The 26,601-nt window shown below is 34.8% G+C and overlaps 4 protein-coding genes across 4 annotated transcripts; 1 reads left to right on the top strand and 3 right to left on the bottom strand.

Annotated features, from left to right (window-relative positions):
• Window positions 1-3,568: 3,568 nt before the first annotated feature.
• Window positions 3,569-4,759, bottom strand: LOC133328907 (aminomethyltransferase, mitochondrial). The gene has a single exon (XM_061537417.1). It carries the CDS (start codon window positions 4,559-4,561, stop codon window positions 3,569-3,571), a length of 993 nt encoding a protein of 330 aa, XP_061393401.1. The 5' UTR covers window positions 4,562-4,759.
• Window positions 4,760-8,195: 3,436 nt separating this feature from the next.
• On the bottom strand, window positions 8,196-12,281 carry LOC133328915 (mucin-22). Its single transcript, XM_061537425.1, has 3 exons — window positions 11,641-12,281; window positions 9,000-11,609; window positions 8,196-8,224 (listed from the first exon to the last, which is right to left on the bottom strand). Exons 1-3 carry the CDS (start codon window positions 12,278-12,280, stop codon window positions 8,196-8,198), a joined length of 3,279 nt encoding a protein of 1,092 aa, XP_061393409.1. The 5' UTR covers window position 12,281.
• A 4,981-nt stretch (window positions 12,282-17,262) lies between these two features.
• Window positions 17,263-23,697, top strand: LOC133328908 (intraflagellar transport protein 122 homolog). The gene is made up of 14 exons (XM_061537418.1): window positions 17,263-17,329; window positions 17,617-17,803; window positions 17,970-18,013; window positions 18,082-19,129; window positions 19,287-19,696; window positions 19,757-20,239; window positions 20,357-20,631; window positions 20,695-20,842; window positions 20,906-21,106; window positions 21,173-21,293; window positions 21,357-21,513; window positions 21,581-21,693; window positions 21,765-21,935; window positions 23,602-23,697. The coding sequence occupies exons 1-14, from the start codon at window positions 17,265-17,267 to the stop codon at window positions 23,695-23,697; spliced, it is 3,519 nt and encodes a 1,172-aa protein (XP_061393402.1). The 5' UTR covers window positions 17,263-17,264.
• Window positions 23,698-23,805: 108 nt separating this feature from the next.
• Window positions 23,806-25,548, bottom strand: LOC133328913 (NADPH-dependent diflavin oxidoreductase 1). The gene has a single exon (XM_061537422.1). It carries the CDS (start codon window positions 25,546-25,548, stop codon window positions 23,806-23,808), a length of 1,743 nt encoding a protein of 580 aa, XP_061393406.1.
• Between the last annotated feature and the right edge of the window lie 1,053 nt (window positions 25,549-26,601).

Raw genomic sequence — 26,601 nt, 5'->3', positions numbered from 1 at the left:
TAGGAATTTTTTTTTTTTTTGTTCTAGACTAGAAAATTTTGAAGATTAGTTGCAGGGGCATTTTGAAATCGGTGAGGTAGAAAGTACCCAACTAACTAAAAAAAAGTACCTAACTAAATAAAATATTAGAAATTATATGTGAATTGCAGTAAATAAAATGTTCTCAATGAATTAGAGCTCCTATACATGAGGTAAATTAACATGTTTTAAGAGTGTCCAGACTGGTTTCAGAACAATTTCCAGCAGAACAATTCTAACTGAGAAGTTAGGCAAATATTTTAGAAAAATTTGGATTTCTCTATGGAAGGACGTATTTCCCTAAATCAACTCTAAATATTCTGATGTGAAGACATTAAACCATTTATTTGCATCACATTAAATATGTATATTGTCACGCGTTTTCATCCCAAAAAAAATCAAAATGCATAAATGACAAAGTTAACGTCAATTTTGTTATTAATCAAATATAAAAAAGAATAAATAATAAATAAATTTCTTTTTATTTGCAAATTTCACAATTACCGACCATAATTCATAAAGATAATCGTTGCATTATACATATAATTTTTATTTCAACACCTGTCAAATTTCGAAACAAGTTGTAAAATTTGTAATTATTTTTGGCTTTCGCCAGCCACCGTTGGACATCAACACAAATCACAAGTAATTGGCCATAAAATTAATTAGACGCAATTAACGGACAATTAACATCGTATTTTATATTTGCTTGATAATTGATAATGCCTGCCTATTGCGATGGCAAGGATTGCGGGATTACCCCATAATGAAGACATTTATTACCTTTTTTTAAAACAAAGAATCTTGTGAAATTGAAATATGCTTAGTGAAATTACAATTTAAAAAAATGTGCTAAAAAATCATGACCGTTCTTTGTTTTCAAATTCGTTATAATTGTGATTTTTGTTTAAATTCTTTTTTGGGAATTGTTATACCCTGCATATGCATATATTTGTAACAGGCAAAAGGAAACGAGATAGACACATGGTTTCTTTCGAGAATATGCATAGAATCACTTTCTGAGTCGATTTATGCATTTCCGTCCGTCCATCTGTCTGTCAATGTTAAATTCTAAACAAAATACAGGTCGCATTTATAATCCCAATTGGATTAAATTTGGCATAGGTCACTTATTTGGCCCAAGGACGAACCCTATTAAAATTGGAAAAAATCGGTTCAGATTTAGATATAGCTCTCATATATATATTCGTCCGATTTAATTTAAACGGTCCCTATATATCATTCGATTTGCACGATATTTGGTACAACGTAATGAATTAGGTCTAGAATGATGTGTGTCAAGTTTCCAGGAAATCGGTTCAGATTTGGATATAGCTCCCATATATATTTTCCTCCGATTTAAGGTAAATGGTGTACCAAAGTCCGTATATATCTTTTGATTTGCACGAAATTTTTTACAGCGTAATGAATTAGGTTTAGAATGATGTGTGTCAAGTTTTCTGAAAATCGGTTGAGATTTAGATATAGCTCTCATATATATTTTAGGTAAATAGTGCTCCAAAGTCCCTTTGTATTTTTCGATTTGTACGAAATTTCGCATAGCGTGCTGAATTAGGTCTAGAGCGATGTCTGTCAAGTTTCCTGAAAATCGGTTCAGATTTTGATATAGCTCCCAAATATATGTTCGTCCGATTTAACATGGTGTACCAAAGTCCCTATATATCTTTCGATTTGCACGAAATTTGGCATAGCGTAATGAATATTTTGCTAAAACAAAATGAATTAGGTCTAGAATGATGTGTGCTAAGTTTCCTGAAAATCGGTTCAGATTTGGATATAGCTCCCATATATATTTTCGTCCGATTTAAGGTAAATGGTCTCTATATATACTTCGATTTGCACGAAATTTGGCATAGCGTACTGAATTAAGTATAGAACGATGAGTGTTAGATTTTGTGAAAATCGGTTCAGATTGGGATATAGCTCTCATATATATTTTCGTCCGATTTTAGGTAAATGGTTTACCAAAGTCCCTTTATATGCTTCGATTTGCACGAAATTTAGCACAGCGTCATGAATTAGGTCTAGAATAATGTGTGCTAAGTTTCCTGAAAATCGGTTCAGATTTGGATATAGCTCCCATATATATTTTCGTCCGATTTAAGGTAAATGGTCTCTATATATACTTCGATTTGCACGAAATTTCGCATAGCATGCTGAATTAAGTCTAGAACGATGTGTGTTAAATTTGGTGAAAATCGGTTGAGATTTAGATATAGCTCCAATATATAATTACGTCCGATTTTAGGTAAATAGTGCATATATATAATTACGTCCGATTTTAGGTAATAGTGCTTCGATTTGCACAAAATTTGGCTTAGCGTACTAAATTGAGTGTAGAATGATGAGTGGCGAGTTTCGGGAAAATCGTTTAAGATTTCGATATAGCTCCCATATATATGTTCGTCCGATTTTATGTAAATGATGCACCAACGTCCCTATATATCATTTGATTTGCACGAAATTTCGCATAGCGTGCTGAATTAAGTCTAAAACGATGTGTGTTAAATTTCGTAGAAATCGGTTCAGATTAAGATATAGCTCCCATATATATTTTCGTCCGATTTTATGTAAATGGTGCACCAAGGTCCCTTTGTATCCTTCGATTTGCATAAAATTCGGCATAGCGTACTGAATTAAGTCTAGAAAGATGTGTGTTAATTTTCATGAAAATCGGTTCAGATTTAAATATAGCTCCCACATATAGATTATATTTTTAACAACGCGGCGTACCAAATAGCGTGTATCAATTTTGTTATAAATCGTTTTCCATAAATTTTCCCCATGTTACGCAGATGGCTCTAAAACTGCTCTAATGAAATTAATGTTAGGATAGGTTGGAGAAAGATGGAACATAGACATGCAATTGTTAGGATACATATGCACAATATACCCAAAGTGGTGAAGGCAATCTGGACAAGTAATTAGAAGGGCTGTACTGAATATTAGAAATATTCGGAAAATATGTCAGTGTATGGAAGAGGTGCTGTTGACCTCTAATCGGGCAAGAGGGTGCAAATGTCACGAAATATTGCCCAGGCTCGAAATAAACATCCGCGGAAAGTTAGAACTCCGTCGTAGTTGTGTAGGGTATCGTATTTTTTTGAAGCCTACCATAATTCTGGATATATTAAAAATTATTTTTATGAAGTCTAAAATAATCTTGGATTTTTACTATATTTTTACAAGATAATAATTTTGTAAAAACATTACGGAGTATTTTTATATAATAAAAAATGCCTATAAGTCAGGATCTTTGTAAAAAAATAATTTATATTTATTGGAGGCATTCAACATTCAACGGTATTATTTTTAAATTACTTTTAGATTTTATTAAAAATTCCATTGAGACATAATAATATTCTTCTTATCAATAAATACAAACATTTAAAACTCTCGCAGGCGAGACAAATTATTTTTAGAAGTAGTAGTTGTTGTTGTTTTTTTTTTCTAAAAATATGGCAGACATTAAAATAATTGTTATTGTTTTTTCTTTTTATTTCGAACGCTAATCGCTTCTTAACAAGCTTCATTGTTTTGGTTTTACATAATAATTAGTCTTGACGAATGGCATTTTCGCCACTTCGGCATTGTAGAAACGATCACGGATCTTCAATTGAACAGCAGAGCCAGGTTTCTTGAATTCTTCTTGAATATATCCCATGGCAATGTTAATATTCAACGAGGGACTTGGACAACCGCTGGTAATGTGGCCAACCTTCTGGGAGTCCTTGTAGATTTCGACACCGGCACGGGCTGGTGGTGGTTTGGCAGACGCATCCATTGTCAAACCCACGCGGCGACGTTGTACACCCTCCTTCAGTTGTTTATTGACAATTTGGGCACCGGGGAAATTTTCTTCCGCCCTTCGCCGTTTGGCTACCAACCAGGCAAGAGCCGCTTCTATGGGGGTTGTTTTGTTATCAATGTCACTGCCATAGAGGCAAAGGCCAGCCTCCAGACGCAATGAATCACGTGCTCCCAAACCAGCCATTTTTACTTGTTGTTTTGTTTGTTGCAAAAGGGCCTCTGTGACCTGTTCGACATGGGTGGAAGGTATGGATATTTCAACACCATCTTCACCGGTATATCCACAACGTGTTATGCGACAATTTTCCACACCAGCCACTTCCGTTACCACGGTATTCATGAAATACAATTTACTCAAATCCAATTTGGTTACAGCCGTCAAAGCCGCCACAGCTGTGGGGCCCTGTACCGCAATCAATGATTGGTCGGCTGACGTTAAAAATTCAATGGCAACATCTTTACCTTGGGCCTTAAATTTATTGACAGCCGCTTCCATTATGGCAATGTCTTGAGATTTCATGGCAGCATTGGACACAACATAGAGTACATCCTCCTGAACCCTATTGACAATTAAATCATCCAAAATACAGCCCTGATCATTGGTGAAAACGGTCAATGAACCACTACCATTAGCGGTCCCACGGATATCGGCAGTACACACCGATTCCATACACTCGATGGCATCTTTGCCACGTATATAGGTTTGCAACATGTGCGAGACATCAAAGATCGAAGCAAATTTCCGGGTATGCAAATGTGAGGCGGCAATACCTTGATCGGAATACTGTACCGGCAGTGAGTAGCCGCCGAAATTTACAATTTTGCCACCATTCTTAACATGGAAATCGTACAGAGCAGTACGTTCAACTTTACCACCAGCTGGGGCCGCAGCATAGCATCTTACGCTGGACCAAGCGGAAGGGGTGCTTTTGGAAATATGTTTTGTCACTAGGGTTCTTATCATTTTTATTTTTCTTCTTTTTCTATTTCTGGAATTACTTTTTTTGTGGTTCTCAACGATGCGGTGTAAACACTTGAACCTATAGATTATAACTAAGTGTAGATGGTATTTTTTCCAGTTTCAGATCATTTGATTTTGATTTTGTCTTTGGATTTGTTTTTTTTTTTTCAATTTCCTTTCGTATTGGTTGGAAACATCCCACCAACCAAAAACAACACGAATAAAAAGAAATCAGCTGGGCTCTCAGGGGGAGAAGCGACTGAATAGTCAATAGTGATAAGAAATGTCATGAACAATGTTATCATCAATTGATTTCGTATTGTTGTTGTTGATATTCTACAATACAATTGTAATTAATGGTCTCTCATCTGGATGCTGAAAGTAAGATGAAAATCACTACAAAGAGAAGGGAAAATAGCGATGGGAATTTGAGAAGCATGGAATTTTTAAAAATATATTTTTTGTCTCAGCAACGAATCCGAATATTTTTTTTCAATCTATTAAGAGTCGTGGAACAATGTTTTTTCAATGAATATAACGGGTGTGGATTTTTAACTGAATTATTTTTAAGGACCAAAACAGGCGTGGATTTTTAATGAAAATTTTTTCAAGGACCAAAACAGACGTAGATTTTTTAAAGAACATTTTTTTCAAGGACCAAAACAGGCGCTAATATTTAAAAGAACATTTTTTCAAGGACCAAAACAGGCGTTCATTTTTTAAAGAATATTTTTTCAAGGACCAAAACAGGCGTTAATTTTTTAAAGAACATTTTTTCAAGGACCAAAACAGGCGTGAATTTTTTAAAGTACCAAAACAGACGTGAATTTTTTAAAGAACATTTTTTTCAAGGGCCAAAACAGGCGTTAATTTTTTAAAGAACATTTTTTTCACGGACCAAAACAGGAGAGGATTTTTTTAAAGAATATATTTTCAAGGACCAAAACAGGCGTGGATTTTTTTAAAGTACCAAAACAGACATGGATTTTTTAAAGAACATTTTTTCAAGCACCAAAACAGGAGTGCATTTTTTAAAGAACATTGTTTCGAGGACCAAAGCAGGAGTGCATTTTTTAAAGAACATTTTTTCAAGGACCAAAACAGGCATGGATTTTTAATGAATATATTTTCTAGGACCAAAACAGACGTAGGTTTTTTAAAGAACATTTTTTTCAAGGACCAAAACATGCGTTAATTTTTTAAAGAACATTTTTTCAAGGACCAAAACAGGCGTGGATTTTTTAAAGAACATTTTTTCAAGGACCAACACAGGCGTGGATTTTTTAAAGTACCAAAACAGACATGGATTTTTTTAAGAACATTTTTTCAAGGATCAAAACAGGAGTAAATTTTTTAAAGAAGATTGTTTCGAGGACCAAAACAGGCGTGCATTTTTTAAAGAACATTTTTTCAAGGACCAACACAGGCGTGGATTTTTTAATGTACCGAAATAGACGTGGATTTTTTAAGAACATTTTTTCAAGGACCAAAACAGGAGTAAATTTTTTAAAGAAGATTGTTTCGAGGACCAAAACTGGCGTGCATTTTTTAAAGAACATTTTTTTCATGAACCAAAACAGGCATGGATTGTTTAATGAATAATTTTCAAGGACCAAAACAGGCGAGGATTATTTAAAGAATATGTTTTCAAGGACCAAAACAGGCATGGATTTTTTAAAGAACATTTTTTTCAAGACCCGAAACAGCAAATTTTCATACAATTAATAAGACGTACATTTAGGAAATTCTGTTTTCAAAATCTCATAAGACGCAATAATGCAATAAGCAATAAATTAGCTCAAATTTTATATGTTTAGGACGAAGCAGGTTCAATGGATGACTAGCCCTTTTGGATTTTTTAATAACTCTTCCTCGAAGACTGCAGGTGATACCAAGAATATTTTTTTCCAAACATTTGGAAAAAAATATTCTTCCAAAATCTATATTTCATATATTTCCTTACCTGATTAAAATTAAAAACTTTCTTATTTTTGTTGCATTTATTTTCATTTTATACATTGATTTTTGTATGTCTCATTTTATTTTGAATTATACTTAAATCCTTACATTTCTGTACCATTACTTCGTAACTATCAAGTGTGTGTCTGTTTTATTTTTTATTTTTATATTTTATTTGTTTTATGTTGTTGTATTTTATTAATAAAAAATTAAAATTCATTATTTCGTTCAAAACATGCGCATTTCCATAATAACGCATCGAATTGTTTAATTTAATAAAAATTAAAACGTTTTTTATTCTAAAGCCTGTGACCTATTTTTATACAATTTTTGTAATAATTTTGAATTTTTTCTGGAGTTGTTGTTTATCGAAACGAAAAAAAAGTATTAAACATGCTAATTTATTAAAAGTTATAACTCATGAAGGGAGAACAAAAAAGTTATAACCTAGGCTATCAATATAAATACAGGGCATCAGCAAAATGAATAAAATTAAAAACAACATCATGTTTTTTATTAGTTTTCCAATAGATTTCCTATTTTGTTTAATTGTAAATTGGTTTTTGTGTTTGTCTACATTTACTCTTTATTTCGATTTTTATTTCAAAATAATTTGCATTTTGCGTAGAATGAAAAATAAACAAATATGTTTTTTTATTTTGTTTTTAATGTAAAGAACTTTATTTTAAAATTACATTTGTTTATTTATATTCCTTTAAAAGAGAAGTTGTGATTTTTTTGTTTGATGGGGGAAGAGGATGTTATACTTATCCTAAGTTACTAACGACGACAGGGGAAATTAATTAAAAAAGTATTTTCCTGTTTTCCGCTCTTTACAAATTCTTCATTTTGTAAAGAATAGGAAAAACAAAAACATATTTGCAATGTTGTTGCATTTATGGGTGGGTGATATGAAAGAAATTTATGTTACTAGTTTTACATACTGTTTCAAATGTTTGTTTTTTATATCTTGTCCAAATGTTTCTTGCATTTTAATACAAAGACATTATGGTTGTTCTTGTTATTGAAAATTTGTTTTGTATGTTTCAAAATAAATTGTGGGATCTATTCTTAGGTGTCATATATTATCGTCTATCTGACTTGTTTTCTTTACTTATTTCTTCTTCATCTTCTTTAGCTAGACTTACTAATGCACATTAAAAACATTAGTTTAAAAAAATAAAGTTTTTAAATTATTAAAAAAAATATATAAGATATTTTTTAAGCATATTTTACAACTTAAATGACTATAAAAACCTAAATCAATAGATAATCGTGATCGCTGACGCTTTGTTTTTGTTGTTGTTTTGTTTGCATTTGTATGGAATTTGAGGCAAGGCGTACGCACACGCATCTATTCATCATCATTGTATGATATTCCAAAAAAAATATGGATATGGGTTGTGCCACCAATACATAATAAGGCTCAAACTCCAACGAACATTTCAATGAATCCTAAAAAAAGAGAAGGACAAAAATTAAAAATTTTGTAAAATGTAATTATATAATCGATTTTCTAAGTTTTTTCTACGAATATCAAAAAAGTGTTTTGTCAGCAAATTGTACATAGGATACCGACATGAGTCCAAAATGATGTCAAGTCCGATTAACACGAAATCCGTTAAACGAATTTATTCTAAAATAACTAAAAATGTATTCAACGCTATTCAGAATAATATCTGGCTGTCATATACATTAAATTATAATTTGTTTAAATTACATTCTTTGGCCGAGTACATATGAAACACGAAAGAAGTTTAGGTCACCAACAAGTGTGTATAATTATTGAGTCTAAAATGACGTAATCATCGAAAACGTTTTAGTTACACTTTCCAACTTCATCCGCTAATAAAATTATAAACAGAGATCCTTTACAGAATTCTTTTCATACTTAATTCGTCTCTAATTTTGGATCTTTTGCGCCCAATCGTGATATTATTTCAGGACTATATATACATATTCAACAATCGTTAAGACTTACCTGAATTCAACTGATATATTTAACCGTATCAGATATAGATGTATTTATATTTAACAATTTTGGGCGCATACTACAATTATGCTCGTTCTTCTTCTTATATTGTTTTTACATTAGCCATTCCTAATCCGTTCCTATAGCTATTTTGTCTGAATTTCCCGCTGTTTCAGCTAAAAAGAAAAAAACAAATATTTCCATAAATATCGAAAACAAAAAACATGAATCAGTCTATAAAAAATGTTTTGCTCATACCTTCAGCGGCGTCTTTTTCCATACCAGCCTCACTACCCGCACTGGCAGCTTCTAAAACTTGTTGCTGTACTTGTACAATGGGTTGACCATCTTCGGTATAGGATACGGACACGGGTATACGTGTACCATCCTCGCCAATGACATGCGCTCCACCCTCACCATCCTGTGATTGTTGAATAACCAATTGGCCTTCGGAATTGAGCAGAGAGGCATCTATTAACTGGGTTTCATTATTTTCGCCCTGTACCAAGACCATTTGTCCATTGCCATCGGTCATCATTTGCAATGTTTCACCATCGAGACCTTCGCCAGATTGTAAAACACCAACCGATTGTAAGAGTTGTTGAATTTGTTCTGGATCCTGAACCAAAATTTGATTACCATCAGCATCGGTAATAATGTGATTATCGAGTTGTAACAATTGACCACTTTCGTTAAGGATAAATTTAATTTGTCCACCATCGACTTGAGCTTGCATAGATGCCTCATCCAATTCCATTGCAACATGCTGTTCACCGCCAGCCCCTTCGGCGGCAGCAGCAGCTGCTGCTTCAGCGGCCAGTTGTTGTTCATGTGCCTGCTGCTGATGTTGTTGCTGCTGCTCAGCAGCAGAAGCGGCTTCTTCTGCAGCTGATGCGGATGTAGTATCAGCCTGTTGTTGCTCCGCATGATGTTCATCTCCAACACTAGCTGTTGCTGATGTTGCAGCAGCTGTAGATTCTTGTGAATCTTCCGCTGTCGCCGTTGTTGGTGTTTCTGTGGATGTTTGTTGTTCTCCACTGACTGATGTATTCTCATCTGAACCACCAGCAGCGGAAACGGCATTGGGCTCGGATTCTCCCTTATGGTCTTCACCTTCCGTGGCGGGTTTTGTTGTGTCATCGGTATTTTGTTTTGCAGTTTCATTTAATTTGGAAGAATCTTCGTGGCCCTCACTAGACGACGTAGTAGTTGTTGTCGTTGTTTCTGTGGCCGCTGTGGTGGCTGGTGGATTTGCTGGAGGCTCTTCATTGTCATCATCTAAGCTAGGCATACTAACTGGCCCACTTGCCGTTGGCGGTTTGTTGCTATCGCCGTCAGTGTCTTTGAGGTGATCAGATGTACCTGTGGGCGTGCCTGCCGAATGTGTTGTCTCATCTGGTTGGTCCAACATTGGCATATCTATGCTCACGGATACTGGTGCTGTGGTTGTAGTGGGGGTATTTTTCAATTGATCTTCCACACTTGTGGTAACAGCTGCTGACTCCTGTCCAGGCAATGTAATGTTGAAGGTGATACCACCTCCACTGCCTGCCTGGGAGGTTATTACGACTTGATCGCCTGATCCTGAACCTGATGCTGTGGTGGTAACATTGCCACCGTTGTCACCCTTGTCCGAATGCATTTTCTCAAAAATGCTTTCAATGTCTGCCTCCGAAATGGTGGCACCTCCACCGCCACCAGGCATGGAGGAAATCTGTTGCTGTTGGTGGTGAATATTCAAATCTTGGCTATGATGTGACATTTCATTGTGTTCTTGCTGGGCAGCTTCGCTGAGAAGAGCAGCAGCATTGAGGGTAGATAGATTATTTCCACCAGATGAGGATTTTTTGTGGATGCCACTCGATGAATCACCACGCCTATGCGTCTCCATGTGCTGGTTGTAGTAGTTCTCTTGGATGAATGTTAACGAGCAAATGTGGCACGAGAAGAAGCGTATGTTGTTTGCGGCATTTGCGGTGACATCGCTGGCTGCGGATGTGGTGACGGGTGTTGTGCTGTCACTGAGGGCTTCATCAATTGTTTCTTGCAACAATTTCTGCGTGGTCAACAAGTTCTGTGATTGGGTCGGTTGTTGTTTAATGCTTATCATTTGTTGCTGCTGTTGCACTTGAACCTGCTGTTGTTGGTGTTGCTGGTGCTGATGTTCCTCGAAGTGTTTCACCAACATGTCACGCTTGGGGAAGGACATTGAACATGTGCCACACTTGAAAACATTTCCTTGATGTTGTTTGGCGTGAGTAGTGGCTGCCTCCCGTGTCTCAAAGCGTTGAGCACACAGACGACACTTGAAGGGTTTGGATTTTATGCCGGCCATGTGCTTGCGCATGTGCTCATCGAACAGTACCTTATCTGTGGACTTGAATTGACAGTGATTACAGGTGTATAGAGCGGTCGTTGTACCACCACTGGCCGCATTTACAGCTGCCGTTATGGAATCTGCAGCTGGTGCAGCAGCCACCTGTGACACTGGCAGTGTTGTTGTACTTGTAACCACAACATTGGTGCTGTGATTAATTTCCATGTGCTTTCGCAGAGCCGTCTCACTCACGAAGTTAATGTGGCATACGGCACAAGTGTTGTCCATGGGGGTGTTGTGCTCACGCACCATGTGCTGTTTCATGGCGCCGAAATTGGGGAAGATCTTTTTGCAGTTTTTGCATTGGAAATTCTGATGTTTGCATGTCTCGTAATGGGTGTTGAAGAGTCGCATATCTGAGGTTTTGTATTCGCAAGACAAGCACTTGTATATTTTGGTGGTTTTGCGTTGTAGAGTTTGTGTGCCAGCCGAATGTTGTTGTATGGATGTGGGTGAGGGTGTGGAGATTTTCATTTGTTGTACGGCACTAACTGTAAAGAGCAGAGACAAAAATTAAGTTACCCCTTTCAATCATTAACGACAATGAGTATTCGTGAGACTTACCTGCAGCCCCACTATTCAATTTTTGCAATTTATTTGGTGGTGGTGTCTGTTGGGCGGCAATATTATTTGGCGTGCCACCTACTGTCACCGTTGAACCACCACCGGTAACGGTGTTCCCAGCTCCACCGCCACTATCATCATTTAGACCATATTTCTTGTGCAATAAATTCATTAGATTTGTCTTCACACGTTCCACATCGTTCTCCAGGCGATCCAAATAATTGATAAGATTGGTACACCGCGAACAGACGACATCTTCAACGCTAACAATGACCATAAATGCATCGCCGACCAATTGACCAATTTTATTGGGAAATTTTGTTGATGTATGCGTTGTCTGCATATCGGTTAGGGGGTGTTGAGCCTGATTGGCGCCCAAGGCATCATCGCATACATAGCAGCGATTACTAGATGTAACAATTTGTTGTTGCTGTTGGAGACTATTGTTTAAGCCCGAAGAGACAACGGTTGTACCGGCACCAGAGCCAACAATTTTCTGCTTTAAAATTCGTGGCTGATTTGGACCAGTCACTGTCACTGCTCCGCTTGAGAGCAGATTATGTATTTTTCGAACCGTGGTATTCATTTGATTATTCATGGTGCTGCCGTTGCGAGCAGATATGGAATAGGATTTATGTTTTTGTTAATATTTGTTGTCTTAGTTTTCTTTCCACTCTATCCGATTTCCTTTTATTGTACGGCATTCAATTAAAAAGACAAAAAAATGAGTTATTTTTTTCAATGTTGAGCTTTCTGAAAAAAACAAAAATAATAAATATGTTTATTAAAGGAACATTAAAAATGAATTGATTAATTTTAATTAATAAACTTTCATCAAATACGAATTCTATGAAATCAAAATGTTGGATTTCACCATTAAGACAGTTACGTGACCCTTGGTTTAAGATATACCAAAGGTAGTATACCAATATACTCCATCTTTCCACATGGTCAAGCTTTGGTAAAATAATTTAATATTTTAAAGATTGTGAGCACGTTTTATAAACAAATTGCTTATAGATTAATATTGTGGTAATTTCAGTACAAAAATGATCGAATTATTTCCAATATCTAATACTTTATGGCGTCATTTGGTGCAATTCAAAATTATATTCATATCATTTTGAATTGCATGAATTTTCGCAAGATAAATCTATATAGTTGTAATCAGAGTACCAGATACGGAATATTGTACAAATTTCAAAGAGATCTGCGACCGGACCATAACAGAATATTTCTTCACCATGTTAGAATGGTCAACGTATAAGCTATATTATGAAAGCGTTGCCCTATAATAGACCCTCGATTTGATCTATATATTTATTTTTGTTTTCGATCCAAATAGTATACCAAAATACCTTCAATGTTATCATATAAGGATCATCCCTTTTAGAATAACACTAACCGCACAGCTCACACACATCCACCGTAAACAGACAACAAATTTATCCCTATCCTCGTCCTGGTCGTCCTCGGCAAATGTTACTCCAACTTGTGAAATTGTTTTATGAAACAGCCCCTATTTGTAATGTTTTCGTTCATGCACGAGGACAAAAAGTACGCTATTAAAAATAGCGCAACTCTAATTACTCTCTCAAGAGAGAGAAACTGTTGTGAAATTTAACCCCGCGCCTAATAACAACTAAATGGCAACCCTTATTTTACACAGCGAATGTTGTACATATGTGTGCGGGTTTTATTTAAAAAAACAACAAAATAGACTGGTGTTCTGTCTTTTCGTTATTCGTATTTTTCGTTAAGTTAAATGGTTTCGTTATTTCTTCAGCCGCGGCAGCAATTTATGACAAATGTTTTTTTTTTGAGAGTGTAGTTGTTTTTGGAAAATATTTAGGGAAATATTTTTTTGCAAAACTTAAAAAATGAACGGAAATTTATTAAAAAATATTCTCGATTAGTCACAGTAAACACAGTCGGTTATCGATTGTTGGCAGCGTTTTGTGTTGTCTTTCATAGATTTATTAATTGTATGTAAATTATTTGTTCATGGCAAATAGAACAAGAGGGAAGGCAGATCAGGCGGCGGCGTGTGTTCGTTTTTTTCCTTAACATGCATTTCGGATTTCTGGGCCAACCAGCCAGCATTAATATTTAGTACAATTGACTAGGCATTAAAGGAACTGGAGCGCCGCACTTGAAAACCAGAACAATGTTTAATGGTTGAACGTTGCACTTACACGCACACACATACTTCTGCACGAAAAGTTTCATGTTGATTATCTTTTTTTAGGAAACACAAATTTATTATTGCAATTAAATTTTAGCACAAAAATGTTTGTCTATTTTATTATGGCGCCAAAAAAAGACATGATTGTAATTTTACATTGTGGGAAAATGTAAACAAGCAACACACAGACACTACTAAAGAATTAAATTACCTTAATTGTCACTTTGCAATTACTATTAATTGTACTTTGCATTCTTGCATTTTTTCAATATTTATTAAGTATTTTTCTTCGTAAGAATTAGCACACAACACAACGAAGTCTAGTCTAGAATTTCAACTTGTTTATTTTTCCTTATTTGATAAGTTTTCTTTTTGTTGTTGCTGCTGCTTCTTTTTTTCTCTTTTGAATGACAGAGCGTAGACGACAAAAAGAATCATCGGCGGAGAAATACCAAAATTTACAGCGTTACCCAACGGAAATATATTCAACACTAGTCGATGAGCCGCTACTGTACGAATGCCAGACCAAACTTAACGAAAGTAATATGTACTGGTTGGTTGGTTGGCTGTTGGTCACCGTCCCGTCATCCATACAACGAACGCAACACAACGCTGAATATTGCAAGACGACGGCGGCGGCAACAACGACAAACAACAACAAAACGCACTGAATTGAATATGAAAAAAAATAGCCACAATATAAATATGGTAGGTGGTGACTGACAGAAATCCCGACCGACACTACAGCCTACCATTCATGACATTTAGGGCCGTTCACTTCATTATTTTCCGACACAATCTTTAATAAATATTTGATTTCTTTTTTTAATGTTTGTAAATTATATGCTTCTTCTTACACAATTTCTATTTTATTCGATTTTATCTCTTCGTTGTTGCTCCGTTTCGATAGCATGCGTTTAAATCCATAATAACAGAAGTTGTGGAGAACTTCCACCAATCCAACTCTGAAGAAATACAGCTCTATCCGCCTTTGGAATAAAATACCAATTATTTTTTGTTCGGTTCTCGAGGGAAAAACTTCTTCTGATTGACGGTTATTGAATTATTTTTTTTCTTCTTGCTTTTTTGCAAATCACAAGCAACACTGTACCACACCACCAACCATCGACCACATAAACCTATGTTGAAGTCTTTCACACACCGAAAAAATCCAACCGTTTTTCGTTTCGTTCAATATTTAACTTAACGAAATCGCAAGCACACATACAAAGCATATGGTTATCTCTTTTACTCTCCCGCCGTTAATATGTTTCGTTTTGACGACATAGGAACGAAACAAACATCTGTACCAAATGTTTCGTTAAATCAGGAAAAAAATTCAAAATGGCCGATACATTCTATTTTTCTTCTTCTCTTTGCTTATTATAGCTTCGTTCAATTTTACTCAACAGAATGAAAAAAGAAATGAACGTGATTATTTTTTCCTTTCTACTTTGTCCGCGGTTTTAATTATTTGACCCGGCATTTTTTTCTTGTTGTCATTTACTTTGCTTGTTTTGTTTTTCTTAAAAATGTATACCTTTTGTTTGTTAATTATTTGTATGCCAGTTGTAGAAATAAACATGCACTTTTTTCTACGAATGTTGCTTTTTACGCTCACACACACGAAATCGAAACGAAACGCGTGGCTCTTCAATGAAATGCACGATACGACTGGGGCTGGCGGTTGGTGTTGTAATAATCATGATTATCTTGGCAGCATACGGTTTTTTGCTTTTCTTCGTTTGTTTACTGATGGTAGTTGTATTATTTTCTTTGGGTTTTTGGTGGGAATAATAAAATAAATTGAGGAATTCGAATTAATTTTGGAAAACAAAAGCATTATGGCTTATTGTAATTGTCAAATTAACTTTAGGGGCATCTCTCGGAAAATTTGGCGTAAATGTATTTTATGTGCACCTCTTTGTGGTCATAGACTGCCCTTTTGCTACTGATGATAGCTGCATAATTTTTTTGATGGGGGGAAATCGATACTTTCTGATGATAAACATTCATATGATTGGCCCTGCACTACTATACTGCTTTGCTAACGGGGATCGGAGATCTACGTTCAAAGATGTGGAATTCATTCCAAAGTTTAGTTTTTATACTCTGATTAACTTTAGGGGCATCTCTCAGAAAATTTGGCGTAAATGTATTTTAACGTACACCTCTTTGGTCATAGACAGCCCTAGCTACTACTAATGATAGCTACATATTTTTTTTGATGGAAAACGAATACTATACAGCTTTGTTAACTGGGTTTAGAGGCCTACGCTCAAAGATGTGAAATTCATTCCATAGTTTTTATACTCTTTGCCGTTCGGCTATTGAGGGTTGTTGTTGTTGTTTGTAGCAGCCCTATTGCTTTTACACAATGAGCTGAGGCGACAGACGTTGGCCGAGTAAGACTCGGTTCGTTTAGGATCGGATGCGGCGCCAAAAAGTTCCTCATCGAAATATTGGTTTTAGATCTTAAGTCTCTTTGGACCAGATCCGTTTCTTATGATTTAAAGTCGATTTACAAATGTTCGAATTTCTGGCTGTCGCACGTAATAATTCTCGAACTTTGCACAACCTAATATTTTAAGCAAACTAGGGTCTCTGGTCGGTTAATATTAAGAAGGTCCAGGCACTTGTAATTTAATAAAGCGCAGTTATGACGTGAACTTCATGACATTTTACACGGGAAGGTACCATATGGTTTAATATTTTATTCTTTTCCATTACTTTAAGTAGTGCTCTCATACAATATTTGGTTATTTTATTATTTTAGTATTATTTTGATAATTTTACTTCATGGGGAACCAATGTTAAATGGTTTTATTATATATATATATATATATATATATATATAGGTATATATATGTCTTCAGCTTATGCGTTAATATGTATGAAAATAAATGAAATGAAAATCAGTGTTACAAATTTCGGAATTTTAAAAAACTTTACTTTTTTAATTTAAAAATTTGTAGTCTATCTTTAAAATGTCAGTTATTCCAGTAAAACTAGAGATGTTGCGTATGTGAAATAAAATGTAACTAATTGCAAAATATATCTAAAATAAAGGTTCATCATTTAAATTGAAATAATTAAAAACAAATCAAAATTTAAATACAATTTTCTTTACGCGCCATATATTACTGATCTCTTTTGTTTACCTATCGCAAATCGATAACGATATCATGGAATTATCCCTTTTTTATTTATATATCGAAATGTACTTGTCGTGGGTTTTGGTCACTATGGACAACAACTTTTGTAAACACGCAAACTTCGACACCAACTGGACACAAGAAAAACCGGACAAATATTTTCCACAGGGTGAAATAGTAAAAAAATGAAAATAATTTAATGACCTAATAAAATAATTACAATAAATATAAATTAAATAGAAATGAGAGGCATATTAAAGTGGATTGATAAGGTTGAATTTCCCAATATAAAGGATGATGATATCAGGTAAATATCGGAAAAATGAAAACAAGAAAAACAACAAATTGTTTTGCGTATTTATGACATATAAATGTGCACAGTGGTCAGACGTAGCAGAAAAGGTGAAGTAAATCTTATTTTAAAATCCATAATGAAAATAACCGATGCTAATTTATAATTTTTAAAGTTTTCTTTATCAGAGTGATATTTTTGTAACAATTTTTTTAGATGTTAATATTTACATTATATTTTTATAAAAATTTAAAAACTTTTGAATATTTTGTAATTATTTACACTCTATTTTCATTTTACAGCATACGTTGCGTTTGCTATAGCCCAGATGGTTCACAATTAATTGTAGCTGCCAGGGAGAGAGTTTTAGTATACGATCCTCGAGATGGTACATTGCTGAATACCCTTAAAGCTCACAAGGATGTGGTTAATTGTGTGGCCTATGCCAGAGATGGTAAAAAATTTGCCAGTGGTGCTGCTGATAAAACGGTATGTGGAAATGTTATAAACAAATTATAAGAAATAAAACATTAAGATTGTGATTTATAGCTGAAGAATGAAAAAACTCAACTTATAAGAAAACGATATCCTTTTTTGAAATCATTTCATTTATTCCATCAACTGTAATATGAAAATCCTATCTTAATATTTACAGGTAATTCTTTGGTCACCAGAACTTGAGGGTCTACTAAAATATTCGTAAGTCTACACTGTTATAAATTTAATAAAAACAATTTGTAGCGAACAAAATGTTCTCCCTCCTTTAGGCATGGCGACTCTGTACAATGTATGTCCTTCAATCCGGTTTCTCATCACCTAGCATCCTGCTCAACATCGGATTTTGCATTTTGGTCATCCGACCAGAAGGCTGTACAAAAATATAAAATACATTCTCGTGTCAATGCCTGTTGCTGGACCAACGATGGCCAATATTTGATAATGGGTTTATCAAATGGTTCCATAACCATACGTAATAAATCTGGCGAGGAGAAAGGTCGCATTGATCGTCCTGGTGGTTCAGCAAGTGCTGTCTATGGTGTAAAATGTTGCCCGGCCACAGCAGAACCCAACACAGATATAATTGCTGTTGTCGATTGGAGTCAAACATTATCATTTCACACCTTGAGTGGACAAATGGTGGGAAAAGAACGTGTCATTGGTTTTGATGCATTATGCCTGACCTATTTACCAAATGGAGAATATTGCCTAATATCGGGTTGTACCGAATATGTACATTGTTACACCAGAGAAGGTGTACGTTTGGGTACATTGGGCGATTCATTGGACTCATCATGGATATGGTCGGTGGATGTCCATCCCAATGGACAGTCATACACTATAGGTTGTAATAATGGTACTCTGGCAACATATAGTATAACATTTACCACAGTACATGCGTTGTATCGCGAACGTTATGCTTTTCGTGAAAATATGTGTGATGTTATAATACAACATTTAATATCAGGTCAAAAGGTACGAATCAAGTGCCGTGATTTAGTACAAAAAATTGCAATATATCGTGAAAAATTGGCGGTGCAATTGCCTGAAAGAGTGGTGTTATACGAATTAAGTTCAGCGTTGGAACAGCCAATGCATTATAAAGTGAAAGAGAAAATCCAAAAGAAATTCGATTGTAGTCTGTTGGTGGTGTGTGCAAGACACATTGTGCTATGTAATGATCGGAGATTACAGTGTTTGGATTTCAATGGCATTCTGCAGCGAGAATGGTTAATGGATGCTTTTATACGTTATATAAAGGTTATTGGAGGACCGGCTGGCAGAGAAGGTCTTATGGTTGGTTTGAAAAATGGCAAGGTAAGTTTAGAATGTATTACCTTTTTTTATTGGATGGATTTTTGGAAGAGATTCATAGTTAAAAGTGTATGCCTAATTTTAAAAATATAATTAGCATAATCTGTTTCGATTTTTTCTAAACGGTTAAATATTGTCTATATAAAATATTTCTTTTCAGGTTTATCGGATATTTCTGGACAATGCTCTGCCATTGTTAATAACCACAGCCATATCTGCGGTACGATGTTTAGATGTAAACGCAAATCGTACAAAAATTGCAGTAGTTGATGATGGTGGTCGTTTGGTGGTGCGTGACATCAACAATGATGTCCTACTCTATCAGGATAGTGGTGTCAATTCCGTCACGTGGAATACTCATTTAGATACAATGTTATGTTATACGCATACAGCCGGTGGACTATCAGTAAGAGTGGGGAATTTGCCACCGCGAGCTCCACAACATATGTTGGGTGTGGTTGTGGGACTGTGTGGGGCCACGGCGTTCTGTTTAAGAGGAAATGTTATGCATAATGTACCTTTGGCATTGGGAGCAACAATGTGGCAATTTATAGAATCGGGATTATTTGAGTATGTTTATTTTTATAAATTCATTATAAATCAAAATTTTAATGCTTGTATAATTTTTAGGGAAGCCTATCAAGTTGCCTGTTTGGGCATCACATCAGCCGACTGGGAAGGCTTGGCGAAATCAGCCTTGGAAGCGTTACATTTAAATATTGCCCGTGATGCCTATGTGAAAATACGCAATTTACCATGGTTGCAGAAAATCGACGATTTAATGGAAAAACAAAAACGCGGCCAATTGCCCAAAGAAGTACTGCAAGCAGAGATATTTGCCTACAATGGCAAATATAAAGAAGCGGCGCGATTTTTCGATAAATGTAATATGCCACAGAGGGCATTGGAAATGTACAGTGATTTGAGAATGTTCGATTTGGCACAAGAATTCATACGTGATGGCAGTGCCGAAGAGAAAAAGGCATTGGTACGTAAACGTGCCGAATGGGCATATTCGGTCAAAGAACCGAGGGCAGCTGCCGAACTACTGTTGAGTGTTGGTGATCATCAAAAGGCAATTGAAATTGTTTCCGAACAAGGATGGGCAGATGTGTAAGTAAAACAAATAACTAAATATTGGGAAAATCATCATCAAATTCCATATTTTAATTACTTGTACATTCTTGTTGAAGTGTTTATTTATTGAAAATAATATTTTATTATTGATAGTCTTTACGATATTGGCCGACGTTTGAGTCAAAGTGATAGAGAATCTCTGGAATTGGTTGCCACAAATTTGAAACGTTTAAAAGCCTTGCCCTTGGCAGCTGAGGTCTTTAAAAAATTGGGTAATGAAGCTGAAGTTGTACAACTGCATGTAGAGGCACGAGATTGGTCGGAAGCCTTTCTATTGGCAGCCGATATTCCTGAACTTTTACCCCAAGTACATTATCAGCATGGTCAGTGGTTGGCAGAGAATGATAAATTTATTGAGGCCCATGAAGGTAAGTTGATCAAACAAAGATTTTCTGACATACATATATTAATTTGTTGTTGAATTTTTTAAGCATATTTGAAAGCTGGACGTATCAAAGAGGCAAATCGTTTATTGAAACACTTAAGCAGTTCTGCCATAGAAGAAGAACGTTTCTTGGATGCCAGTTATTTTTATTGGTTGTTATCAAAGCAATATTTGGATATCTACTATGACAAGGAGTAAGTCAGAATATTTTTAATAACATCATTTTTGATTGATCAACTTTATAAAATTTATTTTAGAGAACAAAATCCCATAGATTTCCATTTAAAGGAATACAATTCACATCTGCGTATTGCTAAAATTTATTATGCCTTTTCGGTAATCTATAATTATATGAAAGAGCCCTTTACCACCTATTCACCGGTGAGTTTGTTTAATGTATCTCGATTTATATTAAATGAGGTGGAATATAAAGGAGCCCCTAGAGGTGTTAGTATGTTGTAAGTAGATTTTATTTGAAATTGAGGTGTTTAATAAGATATTTATGGATTTTATTTTGGGGATAGTGCTGTGCTCTTCACCCTGGCTAAACAGGCGAAATTTTTGCAAGCTAATAAACTCTGTTTGGTGGTCAATAAAAGGCTACAATCATTGAAACCTCCAGCTGGTGTCCAGGAACAAATTGATGTAATCTACTAGGTGTTATTGTTTAATTGGGTATATATTTAATTCTTATGTTTGTTTTTATAGATAAACTATTTAAATAGTAAAGCATGCAAAAGTGGTTTTAATGATCCCGAGGAATTGTTGCCGTTATGTTATAAATGTTCAAATTATAGTCAACATTTAAATGCCAATTCTTGTCCCACATGTAGACAAGATTATATTTTCTCGTTTATTTCGTTTGGTAAGGTTTTGAAAATATGTGTTTTTGGAAATGCGACTAAATTATTTTGTTTCAATATATTTTTTAGAAATTTTACCTTTAGTGCAATTTTATCCAGAGATGGATATAACCGATCAAGAGGCTGAGAGACTTTTAATGGCTCCACCTAAAAGTAATGAGGATCAAGATCCTTTTAATGAAGTAAGTATTAAAGCAATTAATAAAAAAATATATTCATACTCATATGCTGTTTTATTTTCTTTTGTTTTTAGGATACTGCAAGTGCCTTACCTTCTTTAAGTTTAGACCGCAGTGCCTTGCGTGCTATAGATCCTAATCATGTTTTGATTTTAAAACGTCGTTCCCAACCAAATAGTAAATTCATATTTTATCGCAATATATTACCTGATCTCCAAGTCACCTATTGTCCTGAATGTTTACTGGTAAGTATAATAAATTTATTTTTCTAAGGCCTCGTCAAAAATTCCCCTCAGCTCAAAAAACCAGGGACCGAAAATAACAGTTATTTTTTAAAATGCGAACAAAAAAATCTTCATGTTAGAGACATGGGACACCATTAGTGTCATATACCAATAGATTCGTACTGAGGAGCCCATTAAGGATATTGAGTGATCTTGAGAAAACACTCTCAGTTCCCATGTTAAGGATTATTTTTTAACGGAAAAAATAAACGTTGATTTTTAACTGTTAAAAATGATTTTTATTTTTTCCGTCAAAAATAAAAGTCGATTTTTATTTTTTCCGTCAAAAATAAAAGTCTTTTTGGGACTTTTATTTTTTCCGTCAAAAATAACAGTCTTTTTGGGACTTTTATTTTTTCCGTCAAAAATAAAAGTCTTTTTGGGATTTTTATTTTTTCCGTCAGAAAATAAAAGTCCTTTTGGGATTTTTATTTTTTCCGTCAGGAAATAAAACTCCTTTTATGTAAAGAAGTTTATACAACTTGTAATCAGTTATAAAATTACAATTTATAAATCTCTGTCCTTATTACAATAAGTGTACACATAAGTAATCAAGATCAAAGGTAAAAAATATTTGTTATAAATTTTAAAAAAATAGTCTAGTGTACCAAATCATGAATATAAATTAAAGAATCATTCCCCTGACTATTAGGTCAAAGGTTATATAACTGGTACCAAACTCTATATGTTTATTTACGTAAAAAGACTTTTATTTTCTGACGGAAAAAATAAAAATCACAAAAAGACTTTTATTATTGACGGAAAAAATAAAAGTCCCAAAAAGACTTTTATTTTTGACGGAAAAAATAAAAGTCCCAAAAAGACTGTTATTTTTGACGGAAAAAATAAAAGTCCCAAAAAGACTTTTATTTTTGACGGAAAAAATAAAAATCCCAAAAAGACTTTTATTTTTGACGGAAAAAATAAAAATCATTTTTAACAGTTAAAAATCAACGTTTATTTTTTCCGTTAAAAAATAAATAATTAAAGTGGATTTTTTTATTTAGGTCACATAATAACAGTTATTTTTTACCTGATTTGATATAAGTTATAACCGTTACGGTCCCTGCAAAAAACTTTCAATCGAATCCGTACTGAGTTCACCCTCTTCCCAATTATGATCAAAATCATAGATTCGTATTACATTACTCCTCTATATGGGTCGATTCGGCGGAAACATAAGCGGCATTAATCGAATTCGATTAACTTCATCAATCAGTAACCAGTGTCTTTAACTCATGTACCCATTCAATAAATCATTGTCAATAACTGCTTTCTTCTCTTTGAATATTATACACCGAATTAGATTGGTTATTAAAACATATCGGGATGTTTTCCAGAGGATGAACTTCTCGTACTTTTAAAAGTAGTCTTGGCAACATTTTCGTGTTTGATTTTATTCCACTAGTATGAGCTCTCGTTCCTTTTTGGCAACATTTCTCTAGCCGCTACCGAAGCCTGGAGATTCATTCACTGTCTGCGATAGCTTTGCCCATTTTGTTTCCTAATTCCCCCTGGACCTCATTCGTCTCATTGGTGTATGCTGAGGGGGTCTTAGACTCCGTAGTAGCAGCATAGTCTGAAGAAATTTCAATAAGGGTATTAAATTGTATTTTTCTTTTTTCAGGTATTCTATGCAGAAGATTTTGAATTACAAGTTTTACAAAAAGGTCATTGTCCTTTTTGTCGTACACCCGCCGATAAACTATTCGAAGAATATTGAAAAGAATCAATAATAGTATTAAAATATTTATTTCTAGTATAAATTTTATTTATTTATTTTCTAAAAATAGTATTGTATCTTAAATAAAAACAGCGCATAATTTATTGTCTATGACCAAGTTTCTTCTTGATAACGTCTTTGTTTAATCATTTCTTCCAGTAATGCCTCTTTACCATCAAGTACTTTGAGGAATGCTTCTTTGACGGATTTTGGCATATTTTTCGAAGAACCAGCAACCAATATAAATGCCTGATTTTCTAAAATCAATGTTTTCAATTCACTAACATTTTCTTCGATTAAATGTTGTACATATATTTTATGATCTTGATCTCTGGAAAAGGCACAATAAAGACGAATAAAACGTTCATTGGACCATTTTTCAAGATCATCACTAAAGTGGAAATCTTTGTTACGATTTCGACAACCGAAATATACAACCAACGGAGTGTCAGCATTTTGTTCATTTTCTTTTAGAAAATAACGACTTTGTATGAAGCTGCGAAATGGTGCAATACCTGTACCAGGTCCAATCATAATAACAGGTATTTGGGGATTTTTGGGCAGTTTCATTGTTCCCGTTTTTATACAGCCTAATATTGTTGTTCCAGCCTCCAGGGATTTCAACCAATTTGAACATAAACCCAACCGGGGTTTTGAAAGCTTTGTTTTATATTCCACCACAGCCACCAGTAGATCCAGTTTGCCTGATTCCACACAACTGGCAATTGAAAAGCTACGCGGTTGTATAAAAGTAAATAGTTCTATTAAAGTATTCAGCGTCAGTTTGGCAGAAGCATGTCGAAAGTCTTGCAACACTTCCAGAATTGTACGACGTGGCCGATTTATATAACCGATAAGATCTTCCAGACCTTCAGCTGTGGTGAATTCAATAAGTTTCTCCTTCTCCAACTCATCTTCACAATTTAAGGCTAACAATTCAAATTCTCTTTGTCGGGGCTTGTGACTCAGATCCCATATCGATGTTACCATTTGTTGTACGGTCAACGGTTTATTGTAGCATTTCGGTATGGGTATATCCTTATAGTTGCTTGTTATTTCTACTACAGTATCGGGTGAGAAGTCTAAATTATGCTCTTTAACCCAGGAGAAAAATGCTTCAATTTGTTCTTTGGAGTTTTGTGGTTGGACTTGTAAAATATCTCCGGGGCTCCAGGTGGCATGTCCAGCATCAAATTTCAATAGACGAACATCTTGAAAATGGTCTTTATCTGTAGTACGCAGGTTTTCACTTAGTAGGAATTTTTGAGGTTCCTCCTTGTGGGGCCATAGTATATGTTGCTGCGAACCTTCCTCATTAGCAGAATTATTCACAGTTCGACATGACCATTTAAAGACTTTAGCACTATCAAGGTCATTGGCTTTTACACCCAAACGTTTTTCCACTTCCAACCACAATTGTTGCATCCATGGTAATGCCACTGCACCCAAACCATGATCATGTTGATCATCACACAATCCCATGGGTATAATTGAAGTGGCACCCAGTTGCTGGAGCCGTTTATTTAATTTTTTAGCTGCATAATTAAATTTCGCATAACTAGAATCTCCTAAGCCCAAACAGGCAAATTGCAGCTTTTCCAAGGAATTTTGCGGTAGGCTTCGCCTTAATAAGAATTTCCAAAAGTTGCGCATATTGTCCGGTTCATCGCCATCACCTGTTGTTGCAACAACAAAAAACACCAATGTTTCTTCAATTAGATTCTGTACGGAGTATTCATTCATAGCCAGTACCGGTCCCTCAAAGCCATATGTTTTTGATTTACGCCACAGTTGTTCAGCAACATCTTGAGCTGTTCCCGTTTGACTTCCATATAGAATAAGTAGACGCATAACTTCCGGTGAATTAAAAAAATATTTACATAAATCAGTGAAATGCCTAGCTCTCAATGTTCCGCAAAGGAATCACGCAATGGAAGGTGGATCGCTTTAAGTGTTTACACTGTGCAATTTTGCAATTATATTTTGAAAGTTTGTTGGTGACTGACAGCCATATGATCCGTTTCATAAAGGCATCTGGTCATACATCAAATTAAAAAATTTTGTTTTAATTTCTATCAGAATTGGAAAACTTTTTTCTAATTTTTTATGTGTAGGAGTATTCAAAAAATGTTTTTCAATTTTTTTTATGGATAATGGGATCAATTTCGATTAACAGTTATTATTTTAGATTCTGTGATAAAATATGTATTAAACTAGAATAATATTTGGTGTGTTCCAGAAAATATGTAAATTTAAAACCTTGTAATTTTAACTGGAATATAAGGGGGATTGTGCGACGTGCACTGGCCCGAAGCATCCATGCTTTTGCTGTTCGCTTTGGATTTTGCACTTCAATGCCTGTATGGAACATTTGTCTTTAAACGTATTAACCGCCATTTCCAAATATCGTGAAATATTTGGACAATTTTACATACTACTACACTTTCCATACGATGATTTTGAGAATATCCGCCATCGACTTCCTATTTTGTAGAATATATTTATCAGCTGATTGGTATCTATTCTTTCGACGTTATACATCACACTAATTCGTACACATTAGCAAATTTTGCTTTGATATTGGTTTTTATCACCAATTCTCCCTTGTCTCGCCTTATTCGTAATTTGTGGAACGTTTTTAAATTAAGTCGATTCATTCGGGGGTTCAAGTTATTTCATAAGTTTGTTAATTTTTATAAATAAAATAAATAATTGAATTATGTTACGATTAAGTGGTCTCATAGTGAGACCATTGGTGGCAATAAATGCCAGACAAAGTGTTAACCGGTGGCAATCCATTTCAAAAATACCTCAACGGAGGTGTATTTTACAGAGACCGAATACGTTTGCCGGTCCAGGTGTCTCACTTGCCGGGAAGGAAGAAAAAGTGACACCACTGGGATG

This window comes from Musca vetustissima, unplaced genomic scaffold (assembly GCF_032173495.1).
Source record: "Musca vetustissima isolate MV318-11 ecotype Yass unplaced genomic scaffold, APGP_CSIRO_Mvet_v1 utg2113, whole genome shotgun sequence".
Classification (NCBI taxonomy): Eukaryota; Metazoa; Arthropoda; class Insecta; order Diptera; family Muscidae; genus Musca; species Musca vetustissima.
This window is presented reverse-complemented; position numbering and strand designations above follow the sequence as displayed.

Excerpts from the sequence above, each read along its gene's own strand:
- LOC133328907 (XM_061537417.1), bottom strand. The coding sequence starts at position 4,561 with ATGTTGCAAACCTATATACGTGGCAAAGATGCCATCGAGTGTATGGAA.
- LOC133328915 (XM_061537425.1), bottom strand. The coding sequence starts at position 12,280 with ATGAATAATCAAATGAATACCACGGTTCGAAAAATACATAATCTGCTC. Across the intron at positions 11,610-11,640 it reads GTCGTTAATGATTGAAAGGG|TTAGTGCCGTACAACAAATG; the intron begins GTAACTTAATTT and ends TGCTCTTTACAG. Across the intron at positions 8,225-8,999 it reads GGAAAAAGACGCCGCTGAAG|GATTCATTGAAATGTTCGTT; the intron begins GTATGAGCAAAA and ends CTCTTTTTTTAG.
- LOC133328908 (XM_061537418.1), top strand. The coding sequence starts at position 17,265 with ATGAGAGGCATATTAAAGTGGATTGATAAGGTTGAATTTCCCAATATA. Across the intron at positions 20,632-20,694 it reads ATTTATTGAGGCCCATGAAG|CATATTTGAAAGCTGGACGT; the intron begins GTAAGTTGATCA and ends GAATTTTTTAAG. Across the intron at positions 20,843-20,905 it reads GATATCTACTATGACAAGGA|AGAACAAAATCCCATAGATT; the intron begins GTAAGTCAGAAT and ends AATTTATTTTAG.
- LOC133328913 (XM_061537422.1), bottom strand. The coding sequence starts at position 25,548 with ATGCGTCTACTTATTCTATATGGAAGTCAAACGGGAACAGCTCAAGAT.